The sequence below is a fragment of the Eleutherodactylus coqui genome, chromosome 9 (assembly GCF_035609145.1).
Source record: "Eleutherodactylus coqui strain aEleCoq1 chromosome 9, aEleCoq1.hap1, whole genome shotgun sequence".
NCBI classification, from domain to species: Eukaryota; Metazoa; Chordata; class Amphibia; order Anura; family Eleutherodactylidae; genus Eleutherodactylus; species Eleutherodactylus coqui.
The window spans coordinates 87,661,385-87,682,463 of NC_089845.1; the positions used below are offsets into that span (position 1 = coordinate 87,661,385).

Below are 21,079 nucleotides of genomic sequence, written 5' to 3' on the forward strand. Positions count from 1 at the left end.
CCGGGCTGCTGCTGGCACACGGTGTAAATGTGCTGCTGCGATCACTTAGAACAGAGGACTATCCGTTTTCCTACAAGTGGCGGTACCTTGTAAGCACCCGGCGTTAGATGGGGTAACGTTACCTGTAATCATGATTATACAACTGGTTTGACATTAAAAATTGATATTCTTGAATAGTGTAAACTACTGAATAAACATTATTATGGCCGGGCTCACACGAGCGTACCTGGTAGCGTGCAGGCTGTGAGATATACGCTCGTGGCACGCAGCCAGTACGTGATGACATTGCATACTTGCTGCGTGCCGCCCATAGCCAGGTACAGTCTTGGTGTGCATGCCCATGTAATAAGTGCCAAAATAGAACATGCTGTAATTTTAATTTTTTTTGCATGCGTATTTCGTGCAAGTTGTGTGAGCGGCAACATGGCTGCCTTTGGCAGATTGGTACAGCGTATTACGCATGCAAGACCTGTGCGTGGAATACGCTGTTCTAGACGCTTAGGTGAGCCTGGCCTAATACTGCTCCTAGTGTGAACTGCTGAATGAGTAGTATTTCCATGTCTGTAAAAATAACAACTTTAACCCCTTATGGAAGGGGTGTCAAACTCATTTTCACCGAGGGCCACATCAGGCTTACGGTGACCTTCAAAGGGCCGATTGTAAGACAGTATAGTAAGGACCTGTTCACACAAGCGTATTTGCGTACATAATATGCAGTGAATAGAAGCCATTGATTTCACTGAGTTCCTTCACATGATGTACATTTTCACACAGCATGACCTATTTTGTTGCGTCAGCACTTCGATAGGCCATTGAAGTGAATGGGCTGCACAAATATGCTGTGAATGCGCAGGAAACCTATGTATTCATTGCATATTTGCGCACTATTTCAGTTGGTTCATCTGCGTTCTTTTTTGCGTGCCCAAATATGCAGGCAAAAGCGATTTTTCGATTGCGCAAATACGCAGCGTATTTTTGCGACTGAAATATGATTACGCCCGTGTGAACAAGCCCTAATAGTGACCCCTATAGTGGTTGAAGTCATAGTGACTCTCATAGTGACCCTCATAGGGGGCCGAATTAGTAATAGCGACCCCCCCCCACAGTGGGCCCAATTAGTAATAGCGACCCCCCCACAGTGGGCCCAATTAGTAATAGCGACCCCCCCCCCCCACAGTGGGCCCAATTAGTAATAGCGACCCCCCCACAGTGGGCCCAATTAGTAATAGCGACCCCCCCACAGTGGGCCCAATTAGTAATAGCGACCCCCCACAGTGGGCCCAATTAGTAATGGCGACCCCCCCCCCCCACAGTGGGCCCAATTAGTAATAGCGACCCCCCCCCCCCACAGTGGGCCCAATTAGTAATAGCGACCCCCCACAGTGGGCCCAATTAGTAATAGCGACCCCCACAGTGGGCCCAATTAGTAATAGCGACCCCCCACAGTGGACCCAATTAGTAATAGCAACCCCCCCCCACAGTGACCCCCCCCCCCACAATAGCCCCAGTAGTAGAAGTGACCCTCCCCCCCCCCCCCCCCCCCACAATGGCTCCAGTAGTAAAAGTGACCCCCCCCCTATGTCCCAATTAGTAGTAGCGACTCCCCCCCCCCCCCCCCCCCCCAGTGGCCCCAGTAGTAATAGTGAACCCCCCCTCCCCCCACTGTGGCCCCAGTAGTAATAGCAACCCCCTCCCCCCACTGTGGCCCCAGTAGTAATAGCGACCTCCCCACTGTGGCCCCAGTAGTAATAGCGACCCCCACAGTAGTAATAACCCCACAGTAGTAATATCCCCCTCAGCAATATTAACCCCCCCATAGTAATATTAACCCCCCCTCTGTAATAATATTATACCCCCCCCCCCAGTAGCAATGTTGTCATCGTCAGTAAGATTAACCCCCCCCCAGTAATATTAACCCTCTTCAGTAATATTAACCCCCGATAGTAATATTACCCCCTATTATTGACCCCCTTCAGTAATAGTAGTTCCCACCCCCTATCCCCCTAATTCATATACTTACCTCCTCCTTGCTGTCAGCGCCACTCCCCCTCTGCTCGCGCTGAGCCCGGGTGCACACAGACGTCAGTGTGTGCGCCTGGCACGCTTCCTCCCCGAGTCCTCTTCTGCGGAACTGAGGAGCAGTTTGTATAAAGGAGTTTTATCGTGGACAGCCCATTTTAAGCTCTGTTAATATGACAGGGTGTCCTTTCAGCATCTGTTGGCTCAGTATATGTCGGCAGACCTTTTCATAGTGTAGCTGACTATGCCTTATATAATGAGGTAGACCATAAAAAAACTAAAATATCTAGCATGGAATCCTCTTCTTCATATATAGTACAGATGGGCCAGTATTGGTGATGTATGCTGCAGCCTTCCATCGGAGGTATATCCCAAAAAGTCCTCCTGCTGTACCCCTCTAAAGAAACGTTCAGGTGCAGTGTGTACACCTTAGAATTCAGGGAAATAGGAATCTATAGCCGGTGCCCAAAGGGTTGAGTGCTGTAGGGGCCCCTTGTGGTCCAGCGGCTTTCTATAGGAATCTGATGGTTTTCGGCAACAAGTCTGGCATTGCAGACACTTCTACTTTTCACGGCCGTCCGATATGCGCTGTGATCTGATGCATTGGATTCCAATGCATCAGATCACATGAGCGTATTTGCGATATGTAAAAACGTCCGGCCAAGCCAATATAGCGGTGGGCGTTTTTACGTCGGGCCCAAAACATAGTCCTGGAACTATGTTTTGGGACGGAATACGTCGGCTGCTGCCATGGGAGCCCATTGCAGCGGCCGTAGATGGGAGGGAGTTTAGCAGCGTGGTAATCTGCTAAACGCCCTCCCCTCCCATGCAGGCTCACCTCTGTTCCCCCCCGCTCGTTCTGTGCAATGGGAGGGGGCGGAGCTAAGCATCGGTCCATTCCACCTCCTCCCATTGATGGCTATGGACAAGGGCTGGGACGTGAGCGGAGCTAAGTGCCCCACCTCTCCCTGCCCCTTGCTTATAGCAATCAATGGAAGGAGGCGGGGTGGACCGGCGCTTGGCTCCGCCCCATCCCACACCCTCCCATTGCACAGAACGAGCGGGGAGAAACGGAGGGGAAATGGACGATGGCCTGGTGAGCTTGGCGCATTTGCGCGGGGCTCACCAGGCCATCTGAATGGGCGCACAAACGTTTGATTTGTGCACCCATTCACCAGATTTTCCACTCCCAACATAGCGTATATCGGCCGGCCATGAAAACTGCATCTAATATTCGCTCGTGGCAATAAAGCTTAAGGCTGCCTTCACACTGACAATGAAATTGCACGATGCCAGTGAAAACGCAGAATTATGAAACCAATGATTTTTCATGTGTAAGTGGTTCCGATAGGAAAATGCTTTAAAACCGGATTGCAGTCGCATCGAATCACATGGGTTTTGTTTGTATTTTAATGCCCCCATAGAGAATAATGGGGGATTCTTGGACAAGGACATGCAGTGACTTTACAAACTTGGACTATCCGGCCATTCAACTGAAAGGGTTCTTTTCCTCTCTGCGTTTTCTCCATCTGTGAATCGGAAAGAACTTGCGCATGAAAACCGCCCGTGTGCCAACAGCCATATAACTAATTGCCCTCCTATTGGTTGTCGCCATGACTAGGCCTTTGACTTTTTACAGTTGCTAATGAATTTCCACCGGTGTTTTCACGCGTGAGTTCTGTGCGCTGTGAGACACGAGGGAATAAAGACATCATTTTCAATGGGTTACCTTACATGAGTGATTTTTGCTTGCACCGATAGTGCAAGAATGAAAAATCATGGAATGTCCTATTTTTGGGCAATTTTGTTGAAGAATTGCCCACCATTTCCATTATGGCAGAAAAAAAACAGCATCACACTCACATGTAAAAGTGGTTTTTTTTGTTTTTTTTCTTTTAATCCCCTCACACCCCCCCCCCCCCCCCCCTCGCGAGTATGATGCGTCTGTCTGTTTTTACTATTGGCTATTACACTTGCCAACATGCATTTTTCATTCGAAACGCCACGCATAACTTCTGTGAGACTGCGATCCTCAGGCGGGTGTTTTATGCGCGTCAGAGGATCACAAGTATTTTCCGTTGAGTTCAATGGGAAACTTTGCATGGTACTCACATGTACTTTGCACAGCATGCGAGGTCTTTAACGCTTAACCCTACAGGGCGTACAGCTACGTCCTGAAGGTTTGGGGTGTGTATGGAGGAAGATCGAGTGGCGATCCCGTTCCATACGATGTGGGTGCTGCTTCTCACAGATGGCACCCACTCGCAACAGCTCCGATAAGCCGCACCTCTCATCAGAGCTGTTAATTCTTTAAATGCCCCAACCAATGTTCGGGGTTCCATATGGCCCCCCGCGATGAGATCCTGGGTTGCCGTGCGGTTGCCATGACCGCCGGGGGCCTTCTGAAAGGCCATAGGGTTGCCATTGCAGATTGCCTATGGCATGCCTTGATAGCATTACATTATACCACAATCTTGTTGGCGTTCTATGACATTACATCATACTGCAGGAGCGATCAAGGCATTGCAAGTTCTTTTTCCCTATGAGGACTTAAAAAAAAAAAAAAGTTTTACAAAGTTTGACTAATTATTAAAAAAAATAAAAAGCAGTAAAAGTTACAAAAACAAAAAAAACCTTTTGACATATTTTAGAATAAAAGAATCTAAATAATAAAACAAAAACTACATATTTGGTGTCGCTGCGTGTGTGAAAGTCCGATCTATCAAAGTAATGCATTATTTACCCCGCACGGTGAATGGCGTCCGAAAAAAAAATGCTACAATTGTGCATTTTTTTTGTTCACCCACCCCATCTCCAAGAAAAAATGTAAATTTAAAAGCGATCAAAAAGTTGTATGTACTCCAGAATGGTACCAACGGAAACTACAGGACGCCCCGCACAAAATGAGCCCTTGCACAGCTCTGTCGACCTAAAAATAAAGTTATGGCTGTCGGAAGATAGTTTAAAAGAATTTAAATATCTTTGAAAAAACTAAAGTAGTGCAGCAAAATCCTGCCGCATAGAATACAGTTATCAGGTCATTCATCCAGCAGTCTGCACGCCGTAGACACAGGACACACCCAAAGATGGCGGAATTTGTTGGGTTTTTTTTCACTTCACTTATTTTTTTATTTTTTTTTAGTACATTTTATGGTACCATTTAAAAGTACAGCTCGTCTCGTGAAAAACAAGCCCTCAGACAGCTACATAAATGGTTAAATAAAAGTTACGATTTTTTTTGAGAAGGGGGGAGGAAAACCCGAAAATGGACAAAAAACAAAGTCCCATGTCCGTAAGGGGTTAAAGATCCTATAGAAAACAATGGGCGAGGTGTTCCGAGAAAACACCCAACGATAGAACATATTGTTATCCTCACAGCGCAAAAATCGTTCGTATGAATAAATCCATTCAAAAGAATAGACTTCATATTCGTGCGTCTCAACACACAAAACTCGCACAGGCTTCCTGACCGTATGAATAAGCCTGAACTCGGACCCATAGCGAAATTGGACTCCCCCCCCCCCCCCCCCCCCGAATGCATTTTATATGAAAAAAATGTCGCTTTACTATTTTCACATACCTTTTTCTTCCAGTAGTAAAAACACTTCAAAATCATTATTTTCTTCTTGCCTCCTATGGTAAATAATGGGTGATTAGAGCAGAATCGCCTGTAATAGGAGATGCTGCGTTTTTAAATTTTTTTAGATCTTGCACTATCGGTGTCAGCGGAAAATTGCTAAATTAACCCATTGTAATCATTGGCTGATTTCCCCGTACAGTGGGATGTCACAGGAGAGAATAGTTTATGTGAAGTGGCTGCTGTACTGGTCGGTGGAGTCATATTAGTATATGGTAGACCGCGGTCCCGGCAGTGCCAGTCATGCTGCCAGCCGGCGAGCTCCGGCACACTTTGGCGAGAAGTTAACTCCAAAGTTTTCCCTGCCCGCTCCGCACCTGCACGAGGCCCCCTCCCCCCGGCGATGCCCTGACAGCTCGGGCACGGCTGGCATCTGCTGCCAGTGTGTGAGCCGCTCCACGTGCAGCGATCATAATAACAACAGCCGCGGCGCAGCGCTGCCTCCTCCCCGCAGCCGCCGCCCCCCGTCCTCCCCGTCCCCTCCCCCCGGTCTGTGAAGGTCATTACACCCAGGCAGCCGCGGTCCAATATAGCGCATGCGCCCGGGGACTGGCAGAGAGAGGCGGCACAGCCTCGTATACACAGCAGGCAGAGGGGAATAAAGAGGCAATATGGCGAGGATGCCTGGCAGCGGAGACTGCAACCCGGGCACCGCAGAATGCGACCCCCAGCCGCGGGCGGCACAGCACCGCTTACAGCCGGGCAGCGCAGGCGAGGAGGACGAGGAAGAAGAAGAGGAAGAGGAGGATGAAGATGAGATCCAGGAGGTGCAGATCACCGGGGATGATGAGGAGGAGGACGACGAGCTGCTGCTGCTGGAGGAGGACGACGATCTGGAGGACGACGAGGAGGAGGATGAGGATGATATCCAGCTGGAGTGGGAGGACGGGGCGCTGCTGGAGAACCCCTACAGCCGCCCCCCGCCTGGCATAGTCCCGCACCCCTCTGCCCAGCGCCCCGTGCTGCCGCCCGGCCGGATGGTGGTGGAGGATGTGGAGCCGCTGCTGCTGCAGCTCGGCGGTGCCGGCGGCGGGGTGGACGGAGCCGGCTGTGCGGGCTCCCCTTCCTCCGAGCGCCCCGAGCGAGCCCGGCTGAGCGAGAACACCCGGCTGGCCACCCGCTACGCGGTGCGCATCTTCCGGGAGTACCTGAGCGAGAAGGCGCAGAGCCCGGACTTCGAGAGCATGGACAAGGAGGCTCTGTGCCGGGTGCTGCGGAGCTTCTACGCCGAGGCGCGCTCCAAGAGCGGCCAGCTGTACAGCAAGTCTTCCCTCATCAGCATCCGCTCGTCCCTGAACCGCTACCTGAACGAGCCGCCCTACTGCCGCACCCTGGACCTCACCAAGGACCCCGAGCTGCGGAGCGCCAACCTCACGCTGGCCGCCGTCATCCGCAAGCTGGAGGAGCAGGGCGCCGGCCCCGTGGTGCAGAAGCAGGCGATCACCCGCGCCGACCTGCGCAAGCTCTACACCTCCTGCGTCTTCAGCGCCTCCACGCCGTTCGGGCTGCTCAACAAGGTCTGGTTCGAGACCTGCATGTACTTCTGCACCCGGGGCCGGGAGAACCAGCGGGAGCTAGAGGAGGACTCGTTCGGCCTGGCTATGGACGAGGACGGCAGGAGGTTCGTCTACTTCAAAGCTCTGGGGCCCTATCACAAGTCGCGCTCTTCATCGTGGGGTAAGAAGCGCGGGGCGCCTGGTGGGACGGCCACCACAGATGGGGATGAGGAGAACCTGCCCCGGATGTACGAGACTGGTACCGAGTTCTGCCCATATGCCAGCTTCGTCAAGTACCTGGCCAAGCGCAACCCGCTGTGCAAAGCGTTCTTCCAGCGGCCCCGAGACCACTGCAGCGAGGCCGACGTCACCTGGTATGAGAACAAGGCCATCGGCAAGAACCTACTGGGAACACGCATGCAGATGCTCTCCAAGGCCGCCAAGCTCTCAAAGACCTACACCAACCACTGTATCGGCGCCGTGTCGGTGGCCACGCTCAACAGCATAGCTGGCATCGGCACCAAGCTGGGGCCCCCATACTTCATGGACAATGTGAACGGTACGAGGCACAGGTCGGCGCAAGCCGTCGGCAACTCTTACATCCTGCCCAAGCCAGGCGGCATGCCCGACCTTAAGCCTGACATGCCCACCAAGAGGCCTCTGTATGAGGCCAACCCACCAGGAGAAACATGCAGCCCACCCTCCCCCAAGAGACTATGCGTGCGGCCTACCGAGCCCTCAGACTGTGTCCTGCTGGTGTCCGTCAAGAACGACCCTCAGCCCCCCTGCCCGGAGACCAATGGGCACATGGTGCTGGCGGCCTCCCCTGCGGTCAACTCCCCGGCTGTGCTCTCTCCTGTACAGGTAATTGCATTCATCGACTCCTCTTATCTTAGTGCCAGCTAGACCGAGAAAACCCAAGCTGTCCAGACTCTGCCCACCTAGTACCAGCTGCACTGAGGGAATTCTAGCTGTGCACACACTGCTTTCCATAGTACCATCTGCACCAAGGGAAGTATAGTTGCCCACACACTGTTCACACAGTACCTTATATACTTTGGAAACTAGCTGTTCACACAGTGCCCACCATAATACCAGTTATACTGAGGGAACCCTAGCTGTTCACACACTGTGCCCACCATAATACCAGTTATACTGAGGGAACCCTAGCTGTTCACACACTGTGCTCATCATAGTACCAGCTGCACTGAGGGAACCCTAGCTGTCTACACATTGTGTACCACCATAGTACCAGTTATACTGAGTGAACCATAGCTGTCCACACACTGTGCCCACCATAGTACCAGTTATACTGAGCGAACCATAGCTGTCCACACACTGTGCCCACCATAGTACCAGTTATACTGAGCGAACCATAGCTGTCCACACACTGTGCCCACCATAGTACCAGTTATACTGAGCGAACCGTAGCTGTCCACACACTGTGCCCACCATAGTACCAGTTATACTGAGGGAACCCTAGCTGTCTACACAGTGTGCCCCACCATAGTACCAGTCATACTAAGGGAACCCTAGCTGTCCACACACTGTGCCCACCATAGTACCAGTTATAATGAGGGAACCGTAGTTGTCCATACACTGTGCCCCACTATAGTACCAGCTGCAATAAGGGAAGTATAACTGCTCACACACTGTGCCCACCATAGTACCAGTTATACTGAGGGAACCCTAGCTGCCCATACACTGTGCCCACCATAGTACCAGTTATACTAAGGGAAACCTAGCTGTCCACACATTGTGCCCACCATAGTACCAGTTATACTGAGGGAACCCTAGCTGTCTACACATTGTGCCCACCATAGTACCAGTTATACTGAGGGAACCCTAGCTGTCCACACACTGTGCCCACCATAGTACCAGTTATACTGAGGGAACCCTAGCTGTCCACACACTGTGCCCACCATAGTATCAGTTATAATGAGGGAACCGTAGCTGTCCACACCCTGTGCCCCACTATAGTACCAGCTGCACTAAGGGAAGTATAGCTGCTCACACACTGTGCCCACCATAGTACTAGTTATACTGAGGGAACCCTAGCTGCCCATACACTGTGCCCACCATAGTATAACTGGTACTAAGTAAAACCTAGCTGTCCACACACTGTGCCCACCATTGTACCAGTTATAGTGAGGGAACCTTAGCTGTCTACACATTGTGCCCACCATAGTACCAGTTATACTGAGGGAACCCTAGCTGTCTACACATTGTGCCCACCATAGTACCAGTTATACTGAGGGAACCCTAGCTGTCCACACACTGTGCCCCACTATAGTACTAGCTGCACTAAGGGAAGTATAGCTGCTCACACACTGTGCCCACCATAGTACTAGTTATACTGAGGGAACCCTAGCTGCTCACACACTGTGCCCACCATAGTACTAGTTATACTGAGGGAACCCTAGCTGTCCACACACTGTGCCCACCATAGTACCAGTTATACTGAGGGAACCCTAGCTGTCCACACACTGTGCCCACCATAGTACCAGTTATACTGAGGGAACCCTAGCTGTCCACACACTGTGCCCACCATAGTACCAGTTATACTGAGGGAACCCTAGCTGTCCACACACTGTGCCCACCATAGTACCAGTTATACTGAGGGAATCCTAGCTGTCCACACACTGTGCCCACCATAGTACCAGTTATGCTGAGGGAACCCTAGCTGTCCACACACTGTGCCCACCATAGTACCAGTTATGCTGAGGGAATCCTAGCTGTCCACACACTGCCCACCATAGTACCAGTTATGCTGAGGGAACCATAGCTGTCCACACACTGTGCCCACCATAGTACCAGTTATACTGAGGGAATCCTAGCTGTCCACACACTGTGCCCACCATAGTACCAGTTATGCTGAGGGAACCCTAGCTGTCCACACACTGTGCCCACCATAGTACCTGTTATAATGAGGGAACCGTAGCTGTCCACACACTGTGCCCCACTATAGTACCAGCTGCACTAAGGGAAGTAGAGCTGCTCACACACTGTGCCCACCATAGTACCAGTTATACTGAGGGAACCCTAGCTGTCTATACACTGTGCCCCACCATAGTACCAGCTGCACTAAGGGAAGTATAGCTGCCCACACACTGTGTCCACAGTACCTTCTACACTTGGGGAAACTCTAGCTGTCCACACGTTGTGCCCACCTACTGCTAGTAACACTTAGGGGGTGATGGCTGTCCAGACTGCCTCCATAGTATTAACCGCACTGAGGGAACTCTAGCTGTACCCCCATAATACCAGCTGAAGTGAAGGAACTGTTGCTGGCTACATAGTGCCATATACAGTGGAGAAACTATACAGTAGGTGCCCATAAATCACGGTTGCATGATACCCACTACACTGAGATGTCAGCTGCCCTCACATTGGCGTAGAGGAAGGTTTTTAATACCATGTGTGCCATTTATCAAATGATGTATGAATCAATATTGAGAAATCTCTCCCCTGTGCCTACGGAGTACCAACCTCACTGAGGGACTATAGTAGCCCACACATGATGCCTACATAGTGCCAGCGGGACTATTGCTGCACACGCCTTACCCATACATGGAGAACTACTACCCACTATGTTGGGGTGTTTGTGGAACTTTTAATATTCGAGGCTTATCACTATGATCGTCCATCAATATTAGGTCGGCTGAGGAGCAGCTCTCCGCATTAGCCGATCAGTTGATTGAAGGGCAAGCGCTGTGGCCACTCCATTGTCTACCAGGTACAGTGCCACACCTTTTGTAATGGCCATGCCTGTTACTGCAGCTTACTGTAGCTAAGTCCTACCCAAGTGATTGGGACTCAGTTACAGTACCGCATACAGCCGCTACAATACGTATGGCGCTGTGCTTAGTAGGCAATGAAGAGGCTGCAGCATTTGTTTAAGCACTACGGCGCCTTATCAACTGCTTGGTGGGAAGTCGGGCCCCTGCAATCTGATTTTAATGGCCTGTCCTAAGAATATGCCACCAATGTTAAAGCCCTTAAAGTAGACCTGTTAAAGGGGTTTGCCAGGCCATAAAAAAAAATCAATGGGCTTACAATAGTGTGACATAAAGAAAAGACAAATACTCACGTATTCCAGGGGCTCTCTGTCAAGCGCTGCAGCCCTGGTACCCGCCGCTTATTTACATGAGTTTTATAGTGGATTTATGTGGTGTGTTTAAAGGATTTTTGCAGGTGATGTTTATACCCTCGGGGTAGGTCATCAAAAGTTGATCGTCTGGGATCCGCTGCTCGGGACCCCAACCAGTGAGCTGTTTGGGCACCTGTTGTCAGTGAAACAACACACAGCTTACGAAAGCTAATGGCTCTGACCCCTGTGTAGTGGCTGGTGTTGGTAATTGCAGGCACAGCTCCCATTAAAATCATTGACATCTGTGCCTACACAGGTCAGAACTAACTGCTTCTGCTCCCTACCATGTTTGTGGCTCTGACCGTTGGCGCTGGAACAACTGGTAAGGGTCCTGAGCGGCGGACCCCGGCTGACCAGCTATTGGTGACCTATCCTGAGGGTAGCTCACGAATGAATAAAAACTGCCTGAAAACCCCTTTAATCAAGTGTAGAAAGTACTTTTTTGGTTCTGGGGCACTGAGTGTTTGATTAATACCTGTCCTAAGGCACATGTGTCTGACAGATATGACATTGTGCTTGTTGCCGTCACGTATAGATGCAAGGTATACACCTCTTGCCTAGTACATTGTATAACCAGTCAAACAAGTGTGCCCTGAGAAGCTTATGTCAGGCCTGAAGAAGTTGCCATGATGTTTGCAAAAACCTTCCTGGCGCCAAAGTGTTTCTTGGAGTCCTGTTTTTTTCCTCTTAGTTTCTAGGGTCTGTTGTTAGATGGGCAAAGTAGAGTTGCCTGCAGCACTAAGTTTGTCAAAAATTCTGGAAGCCCAAGAGACCTTTTACACAGGCGACGTTTTCCGCATACAGCGGTGAATTCCACATCAAAATTCGCCGTCCATCTGGATTTTGATGTGGAATGAAAATGGCTCAGTTCTGTCTGCAATTCTGCATCAAAAACCAATTAAATTTGCAGGTTTGGTGCGGAATTCGCAGTCGTGGATTTTTGGTGCAGACTGCAGAACAATTCTGCCCGTGTGAAAGGTCCCCCAAAAGGAAGCCTGACCAACTCCATAATAAGTCACTGGATACATCAGGTTTATTGGGGTCCATTTAAAGAGACCCATCGTAGCCGTCATGGATTCATCCTGACGCTAGTGTGAACAGAGCGCTACGCAGTTTAGACAGTGTTCTTTCTGTTGTTTTGTGGGATGTTATCTAGTTTTCCAGGTTTATAATATTCGAGAAGTTCTGCCGCTTTGTAATCTGATCTACTTTGTGTTTCAATTCTCCTGTTTGTTTTGAATGAACTGCAACAACTTTTTTTTTTTTTTTAATCCAAAGTTTGAAGAGTTGTGTGGATAATGAAAGAAACCAAGTAGGTCCTAAAATCCAAAATTATGGGGAGAGTAAGACTTGAGCCGGATTCACGTGGACATATGCGCAGTATTTTTTAATTTTTATTTTTTTTATATATATATATTTTTTTTTACTGTACTTTTTGCACACGTAAAAAAACATGAAATTAAGGTCCCAGCCAGTGAAATGGCCAATTAGTGTAATTAGTTCATATGTTTTATTTCCATACACCAGTGCACAGGGAAATAGAACACTGTGTATTTATTTTTTGTGCAACAGAATTGCGCACGCAAAATATGCGCTTGTGAACCAACCCATTGAAATCAGTAGGTTCTGTTTTCTGTGTATGGCGCGCACAAATTTTTTGCGTGCAGATACGCATGCACATATTTTCATGTGAATCCGGACTTAAAAGTCCCTTCAAACTTCACGAAAAGAAACCTGCGCTGTCACTAGACCCCACCTGCTTCAGCTGTACATGTCCTGTATACACCACTGTGGTTATTAAATACGTGCGTGAGAGAGAATTAAAACAATGCATACACTAAGGCTCTGTTCACATCTGCACTTTAGAAAATTAGGCAAGTGCTGGATCCGGAACATCACTGAGACCGGTCTCACATTTGCGTCTGAAACCTTTTGTTGGAGGTTCTGTCACAGACCTGATTCAAAATACCTGCATGCAGCGCTTTTTCTTGCGTCCAAAAGCTGGTCGGAAAACGGATGGACCCCATTATAGTCAACAAGGTCGGTCTGGCGCTGTTCAGTCCCATCCAAAGTCTGACCCGTTCAGCTGCGGGCATTCACATTTTCTGCTACCGTTATGGAGCCGGAAAGCGGATTCCATTTTAATGGAGGAATCGGCGCAGAGTTCTGCGCTATGTCGTCCGGGGTTTTGAACTGGAACCTTCAACACCGATATGAACCAATGATGAGTAGAAGGTTGCATTATTTTATTATGCAGCTTTTTTTCCTTTAACCCCCCCCCCCCCCCATAAAACTCCAATGTCTGACATACACAAGATTAATGTTCTTTTAGGGGTTTTTGTTTTTTTTTCTCCAAGGCTTGCACATGAATTTTTTTCTTTTTTGAAGTCCCTCTCGGATGAGTAGGAGCGTTGTGTGAATATACCCTTCTATATGGTGGTGTGATATGGGGTACTTCCACAGACCCCCAGTCACCCAAAAAGGACAATTTGGCTTCCATTTGGGTGGTTTCCGTTTTTTTTTTCTTTACTGCATGTAGTACCGCAGGTGGCAGCACTTTTCCATGGAGCGGTATCTAGTAAAATACAAATGCTATTATTTTTTTCTTATGTGTATGTGTTTTAGGGGACAGGCGTCATTATATGGCATCCGGTAAACGTATAAGTCCTCCTGACCAAAACCTTTAGATATACAGAAAAGACGGCGTGTAAAAGGTGGCAGCTTTAGGCAGTGTCTGGTGATCAGCGGTCTGCCCCGGGTGACGCGTTCTACACGCACGGTCTGATTACCCTCCTCTTTAGTATGTCCACCCCAGCCGATAACCCAGCACATGCTCAGTCTTTGCTGATCAGCGCATCTCTCCGTGTAAATGGGGAGACGTCTGTTGCCAACAAATACAATCTATAGCGTGGCCACGGAAAAGTAGGCCGACACCGCTCTCTAGTTAAAGCTGTTTAAAGAAAAATCTCTTTGTTGCCCCTAGCAACCAATCACAGCGCAGCTTTCATTTTACCTCAGCAGTGTAAGAAATGTGAGCTGCACTGTGATTTGTTGCTAGGGGCAACAACGACAGATTTTCTGTAGACAGCTTTCATAAGAGAGCGGTGTCGGCCTACTTTTCCGTGGCCCCCCTGCACAAGGAGACAAACTATCGTAGTGCCGATCCTTCATGCTCTCGCTAGTGTTCATCCGCCTATATATCCTCCGTAATGAGCACCGATCCACATACTAGATTGTGAGTTGGTGCTCCGAACTATGGAGGGGTTATATCTGCCCCTGTAGAACCAATCTCAGGGTATGTTTACACAGGGCGGAAATGCAGTGGAAATTCTAGGGTAAGGCCTCATGTCCACAGGCACACACTGATTCCGGGTTCCGCAGAAAAAATTCACCCGTGGATATGAGGCCTAAATTCCGCAGCATTTCTGCACCAAAACAGTCAAAATCAGCTGCGCACCCCTGCAATGAGCGCAGCACCACTAGTTAGATGATGCGGAAGTGACTATCGGCGCTTTGCTCAGTTCAGCTCGTCAGGGGCCCGATGAAGGCAGCGCTGCCATCTGAAGGGGAGCACTGTGCCTCCTGAAATCAACAGGTTTTGAGTCATTGGTGCGGTTTTTGACTCCATTTTGGATGCAGAAATGCTGTAGAATTCGCCGCAGAATTTCTTTTGTAGCATTTTTGTCGCCTGTAACCATAGCCTAAGGCTACCTACACATGGGCGAGTGCAATATAGGTCCGTGTTTGTGGCCCCCATGTCACTCTCAGCAATGTGCAGGAAAGCATCACTCATGTATATGACTCCATTTAAAAGAATGGGGTCCATATTCGAATGTCTCACAGCACACAAATCTCGCGCAATTTTTTTCGGCCATGTCAAAGCGGCCTTAGGCTGATCTCGTATATATTCTTGTTGTAGGTCAGCCGTAAAATATGAAAAGCCCTCACTATTGCTACGATTTTTTTGGCCACTATATTCGTTTTAAGATTGGACCATGCTCTGGGTATGGCGATTTTTATTTATTTTGTTTAATGTGTTACAATAGAGGAAAAGAAGACGGGGAAAAAAGCATGTGTGAAAAAAACCACCAAAAAAACTTAAAAAAAACGCAATTTTTGTTTTTTGTGCCGAAATGCAAAACTTGATCCATGAAATGTGTAAATATTGGAAATGATGAAGACTGAGGCTCTTGCAAGGGAAGACTTGTTTTTACACATTTTCTGATCTGCCCTTGTGGGGGTCATTACCTTGTGGCTCCAACTCATGGCTGATTCACTGAGGCTTCCACTCCCTGCTGGAGGTCTGTGATGACAGATGCTTCTAGTGGAGCGGTGCGGACCGCCACCCCCCCTTCCCCCATAACTCATGTAGGTGAAGGGCTTCTAAACCTCCCCCAGCCTGATACTTGCGGAGTTTAATAGTTAAGTGGAGGCGCAGCTCCCTCTCATTCGCAGGGGTGTAGAACTAGTGTGGTTACCGTTTACTCTTTTGTAACCGATATTCGAGATTGGGCAAGTTAATGAATATAAATGCTGCGCTCCCTGGAAAGAGTCAATAGTTTACCTCTGGTTGTGTCAGCAGGTGGGGGAGTTAGTGATACTGGCTGATATTAGATGGCATAGAAGTAGAGGAAGGCAGAAGCTGCACCTAATTTATCACAGTGGAGCACGTGGTGTCATAAATTTGGCGCATCTCGCAAGACTTGTTAGAAATAAAATTGCGCGAGATTTGTGCATTGCGAGACACACATATGTTCCCCCGTTCTTTTGAATGGGTTCATAGACATGAGTGATATTTTGCCGCATGGCACCGCGATGCAATACGAGAAACAAATCACTGCACGTTTTATCTGGCTCCATTGAAAGCCATGGGAGAACTCCGCGATCCCCTGCCGCGGCCATGACAGCCGAGCCGGAGAATCCCTTCATCCCCGAAGTGATGAGTGGCTGTTTTCCCATGAAAACGCCTCGCATCCTTGGGGCTTTCACATGGATGGCGAGCGCAATATTGGGGCAGGATTCACGGCCCCGTATCACGTTTGCCGCATGAGGTTCATATACATAAGCGATGATGATTTATTTATTTATTTTTTGCATCACACTGCGGGGAAAAAATTGCGGCATGTTCTAGGTTTGGGTGTTCCCTCGGAACGCCTTGCCCATTATTTTCAATGGGGCCGTAAAAACCATCGCACAGCGTGCAGGGTGCATACAAGTGTGCTACAAGGGTTCCCAGCTCCTATAGATCTGTCAGCCGTGCTGGAGGATCGCTACTTCCCTGAAGTGATTGAAGGCGCTTTTGATGCAAAAACACCTTGCATCTGCAGGAACATTGTACATTCTGGAGCGTGATATCGAGCCGAGTTTCACTGCCCGATATCGCGCTCGCCCGCGTGAAATTAGCCTTTAGGTCAAATTTACACAAGCGAATTTGCGCACACATGAGCAAAGCATTTTTGCGGAATGAACATTGCTTTTTTGCGCACACCTCATGCGCACCAATGCTCCCAACCATAATTAGTCTGCGCTCAAGATGTTTGTTTTCCTGCACAATGACGCAGTGTTTCACACATCTCCTACCGTATTTCATCCCCATTGACTTCTACGGGGACTTTAATTGTGCAAATGCACAGGAAAATGCTGCATTTTTTTTTTAATTGCATGACCGCAATGCGCAGGGATAACAGGCGCATGGGAACAAACCCATTGAAGTCAACACGTTCTAGTCACTGCGTATGGCATGCGCAAATACGGTCGTGTGAATCCAGCCTCAAGGTGCCAAAGCCACTGTCTGCAAGAAACTGTGTGATTCCATCTGAAGTCTAGATTTAGTTTTGGTCCAATTAAAGTGTTCTGTAAATGAATGTAGTATCAAATTGAAGACCGTAAAAATAAACATTAGGTTTAGGTTTTTCACCCTAAAACGTGCTGGTGTATTGTCGCTATCTGGGACGTGTAGTTCCATAGCCACAGGTTGTTCCCTACAGAGATAAACCAGTTAAATCACTTAGTGAGAATGTAATAGTCTGTGTCCTCAGATGACTCCTCGCTGCTTCCGCACACTTATCCTTAGACATGACCTGCTTGCGAATCCTCAGGACAGGTTTGATGCAGTTGCAGGGCTTTGAAAAACTAATAGGCAACATGCTCAGTCCTGAGTTTTCCTGAGTAATAAGCTAATAACTAGTTATAGGGTTGTTAATGTTCTCGGCAGGCGGCCAGCAATCCTCCCAACTAACAAGAAGTGCTCCATCACTACTACTATGCTGCAGACAGAGGGCGGCCGGAGCGTAGCTGCAATGGCTAACTACATACGTACTTTGGTCGGTCCGATTTTTGTCATTTATTAACATGTTTAACCCGTACGTATAGCGCTGTAATGTGCAGTGTTTCTGCACTGCAACTCCGAGATGCAATGGGTGTCCTCTTTCTCTGCCAGGCGTGGATGTGCTCTCAGCCCAGGCGTCTGATTGGCACAGTGCATGGCACGTGACAGTTCACTGAGGTTTACTGTTCACCTCATTTGACATCAGAGGTCAATGACTGTGGTTGTTGTTATTCCTTTTCCTTCTGACGTCAAATTCCTTCCCTCAGGCACTTCTTGAGCCTGAAGAAACTATAGCAAATCATTGGCCAATGTTTTCGGAGCCTGCACTGAACATCTTGTTATGGAGATTGGTGTCTTTTGTATATCTAACTAGTAGTAATGTGCTTACAGAAGAAGCGCTTCCACTGATAGAGGTTGAACAGAATCCTTTTCGGTTGCAGGTTTTATGTACTTTTTCGTCCTTTTATTTGTTTTTGGTGAAACTTAAAGCCGTAGTAGGATATCATCGTCCTGCAGAGGTTACCAAAAATGTGTGCACACCCCTAACCTTCACCCATATTACCGGGTCAATAGCTAAACAACTACTTGTCCAAAGGTGCCCATATACAGGACTGTGCAAAAGTTTTAGGCGGGTGTAGAGAAAATGCTGCAAAGTAAAAGGGCTTTTAAAAAATAGAAGTTTTAATAGTTTTTCGGTCATTTAACAAAAGGCAAAGTGAATGAACAAAAGAGAAACTTACAAATTTAATATTTGGTGTAACCTCCCTTTGCATTCATAATAATAGCCATTCTTCTAGGTAAACTTGCACACAGTTTTTGAGGGAACTCCAAAGGGAAGTTTGTTTTTTTTTGTTTAAACATTTTGGAGAACTAACTACAGATCCTCTGTGCATGTCGGCTTGCTCAGATACTTCTGTTTCTTCATATAGTCCCAGACAGACTCAACAATGTTGAGATCAGGGCTGTATCATCATTTCCAGGACTCCTTGTTCTTCTTTAATCCGAAGATAGCTGTTAATGGCACTGGCTGTACATTTGGAGTCGTTGTTCTGCTGTAGAAAAAAAAGTTGTAGTCAGATGCCTTTTATTTTTGAAAAATTCTTACTTCGCAGCTTTTCTTCCACACTTGCCTAAACCTTTTTTTTTTTTTTAACACCGTACTGTACATTGAGGAAAATGGATTATTTCAACTAAAACTAACAACATTCATTCATCAGATAAACTATATCAGGGAAACGGTCTTTTTAGCTGAACTATGACAGCCTGTTGTCATCTGGAAAGAAGTCTGTTGTGTTTTTTGAAACTTTTGTCCAACTCTTAATAAGAGTTTTCTTTGAAGGAACGTATAGGAAAGGTCATTTGTCCGTCACCTGGTGTCATGGAACGTATAGGAAAGGTCATTTGTCCGTCACCTGGTGTCATGGAACTTGTGTGACCGGTTTGAACAACTGCATTGGCCAGTATAGACGAAAATGTGTAGGTCTGTGTGAAAGGAACGTTCACCGAATGATTGATCAAAGGTTGTCCACCTTAGTTTTTTTTTTTTTATTGGTAGTGAGGATGGTGCAGTTGGTTCTTCCAATGAAGATCTGGCAAAGTCATCCTGTGTAATGCTAGCCAGGCACTGAATGATGTCTCCAAGATCTGATCAGGTTGTGAATTTTGTAAGGAGCCTTTTTTTGTTTTTTTTTATACTCCTAAACCCTCCAGCATATAATAGGACTTTGGGTTATGCATTAGCCACATTACCACTGACCAAGAAAAAGGGTAGAGTATTCTGATATATATTTCCATTAAAGGTGTGTTTCTGGGCATGCTGGTTGCTCATTTGCCTGCCAGCTACCATTTATGGGTACAGCCAGCTGTTTTTTTTTTTTTTTTCTTTTCTTCTTCTTGGCACAAAGCTCACTGCCATGTGAATAACGCTTTGGGGTGGTCATCTTGAACGGCCCAAAACGAGACCTGGTGGTGCAACAGAAAAGAACTGCAGGTATTCTACCCCTGTTCCCTTCCGTCACAGGACAGAATTCCATCCCAATACGGGAGGGTCGCTGTAAGTCCCCCGGAGCATGCCGATTTATCCAGCAGATTTTCACAGTGAGTTTCACTGATGAAATTCGCATTAAATCCAGTTGGTGCAGATTTGCTGTAGATTTCCGCAGTGGATTTGACTCCTCTAAACATGATTTCACACAAGCAAGAACCGTATTTATTTATGTTTAACTGGTTTTTCCAGAACTAAAAGGTTGATGATCTTTTCTCAGGATAAGTCCCCAATATGAGATCAGTGAGGGTCCGCCGCCAGAGAGCCCTGCCGGTCAGCTGTTTAAAGAGGCCTTTTCTCAGACCTCAGTCCCATGGTTTGAGAGCAGCTCAGTCTCATTCAATTCAATGAGACCTAGCTGCAATACCGGACACAGCCACTATGAAATGTAGCGCTCAGTGCTTGGTAAGCAATGAAGTGACGGTGGCGCTCTCTCTCAAGCACTGCAGCCACTTCAAGCAGTTGCTTGGTGTTGGTCTCAAGTGGAAGACCCCAACGGATCTGATATTGATGACCTATCTTCAGAATAAGTCATTAATATTGAAGTTCTGGAAAACTTCTTTAAAGCACTAGAAGCTCTCGGCTCCTCGCTAGTGCTTTCCCCGAACTGTTGACAGCTCGCTGATGCGATTGCTCAAATGATACCTGTAATGTCATAGGATTACTGAAGCTTGGAACCAGGGTCAGAAACATAGTCTGGTGTCAGCTGCCAGTGATAAGAACCATATCACTTCCACTAGGCTCCCAGGTCAGGATGGTATAGGTGGTACTCTGGATGGCACCGACTGCTGTGGTGTACAGATCGTTGACACTGCCATTCGAGGCTCTCTTACATATTCAACATGCTCCTCTCTAAAGTGATTAGTAGTGACTTTATATAACTCTTACATACACCAGAATCTTTTCCGTAAGGCAGAAGTGGTTACAGACAAACTTGTAGGTTGTGTGCTTGGCCAATTGACTAGGCTATTGGCTCCATGAGAATTAAAGGGGTTCTCCAGCTTTGCAAGATTTTTAGGATAGTTCGTGAATTACAGATCATTGGTGGTAGCCCAACTCTCTGACCGAAGCAACTGCGACACTTCAGACAGCACTATGTTCCCTTCATTGTTTATCAAGTATAGCGCTGTACTTGATGTAGTGGTTGCGCCTGGTATTGCAACGTCCAACATCGCATTCAAGGGAAATGGATTAAACTGCAATACCAGTCACAGCCACTACTGATCATGGAGTGCTGACAGTCAAACACCCACCAATATGAAATTGATGACCTATTCTAAAGAGAAACCCTTTAATACTATGTCAGACAGATTGTACTTCCTTCTTGGAAGAAACTTGGAGCACAAATGGCAAAGCTTTCAAGAAAAAGGACTCCGAGGTGCTACAAAGGTTTCATTTTTAGTTC

The 21,079-nt window shown here is 47.8% G+C and overlaps 1 protein-coding gene across 1 annotated transcript in view; it reads left to right on the forward strand.

The window, feature by feature from the left end:
• Positions 1–6,146: 6,146 nt before the first annotated feature.
• The window catches only part of KCTD1 (potassium channel tetramerization domain containing 1), a 49,439-nt gene continuing 34,506 nt past the window's right edge, over positions 6,147–21,079 (forward strand). The window contains exon 1 of the mRNA XM_066579648.1: positions 6,147–8,016. Coding sequence (XP_066435745.1) covers positions 6,268–8,016 — 1,749 coding nt within the window. The 5' untranslated portion in view covers positions 6,147–6,267. The remainder of the gene's footprint in view (positions 8,017–21,079) is intronic.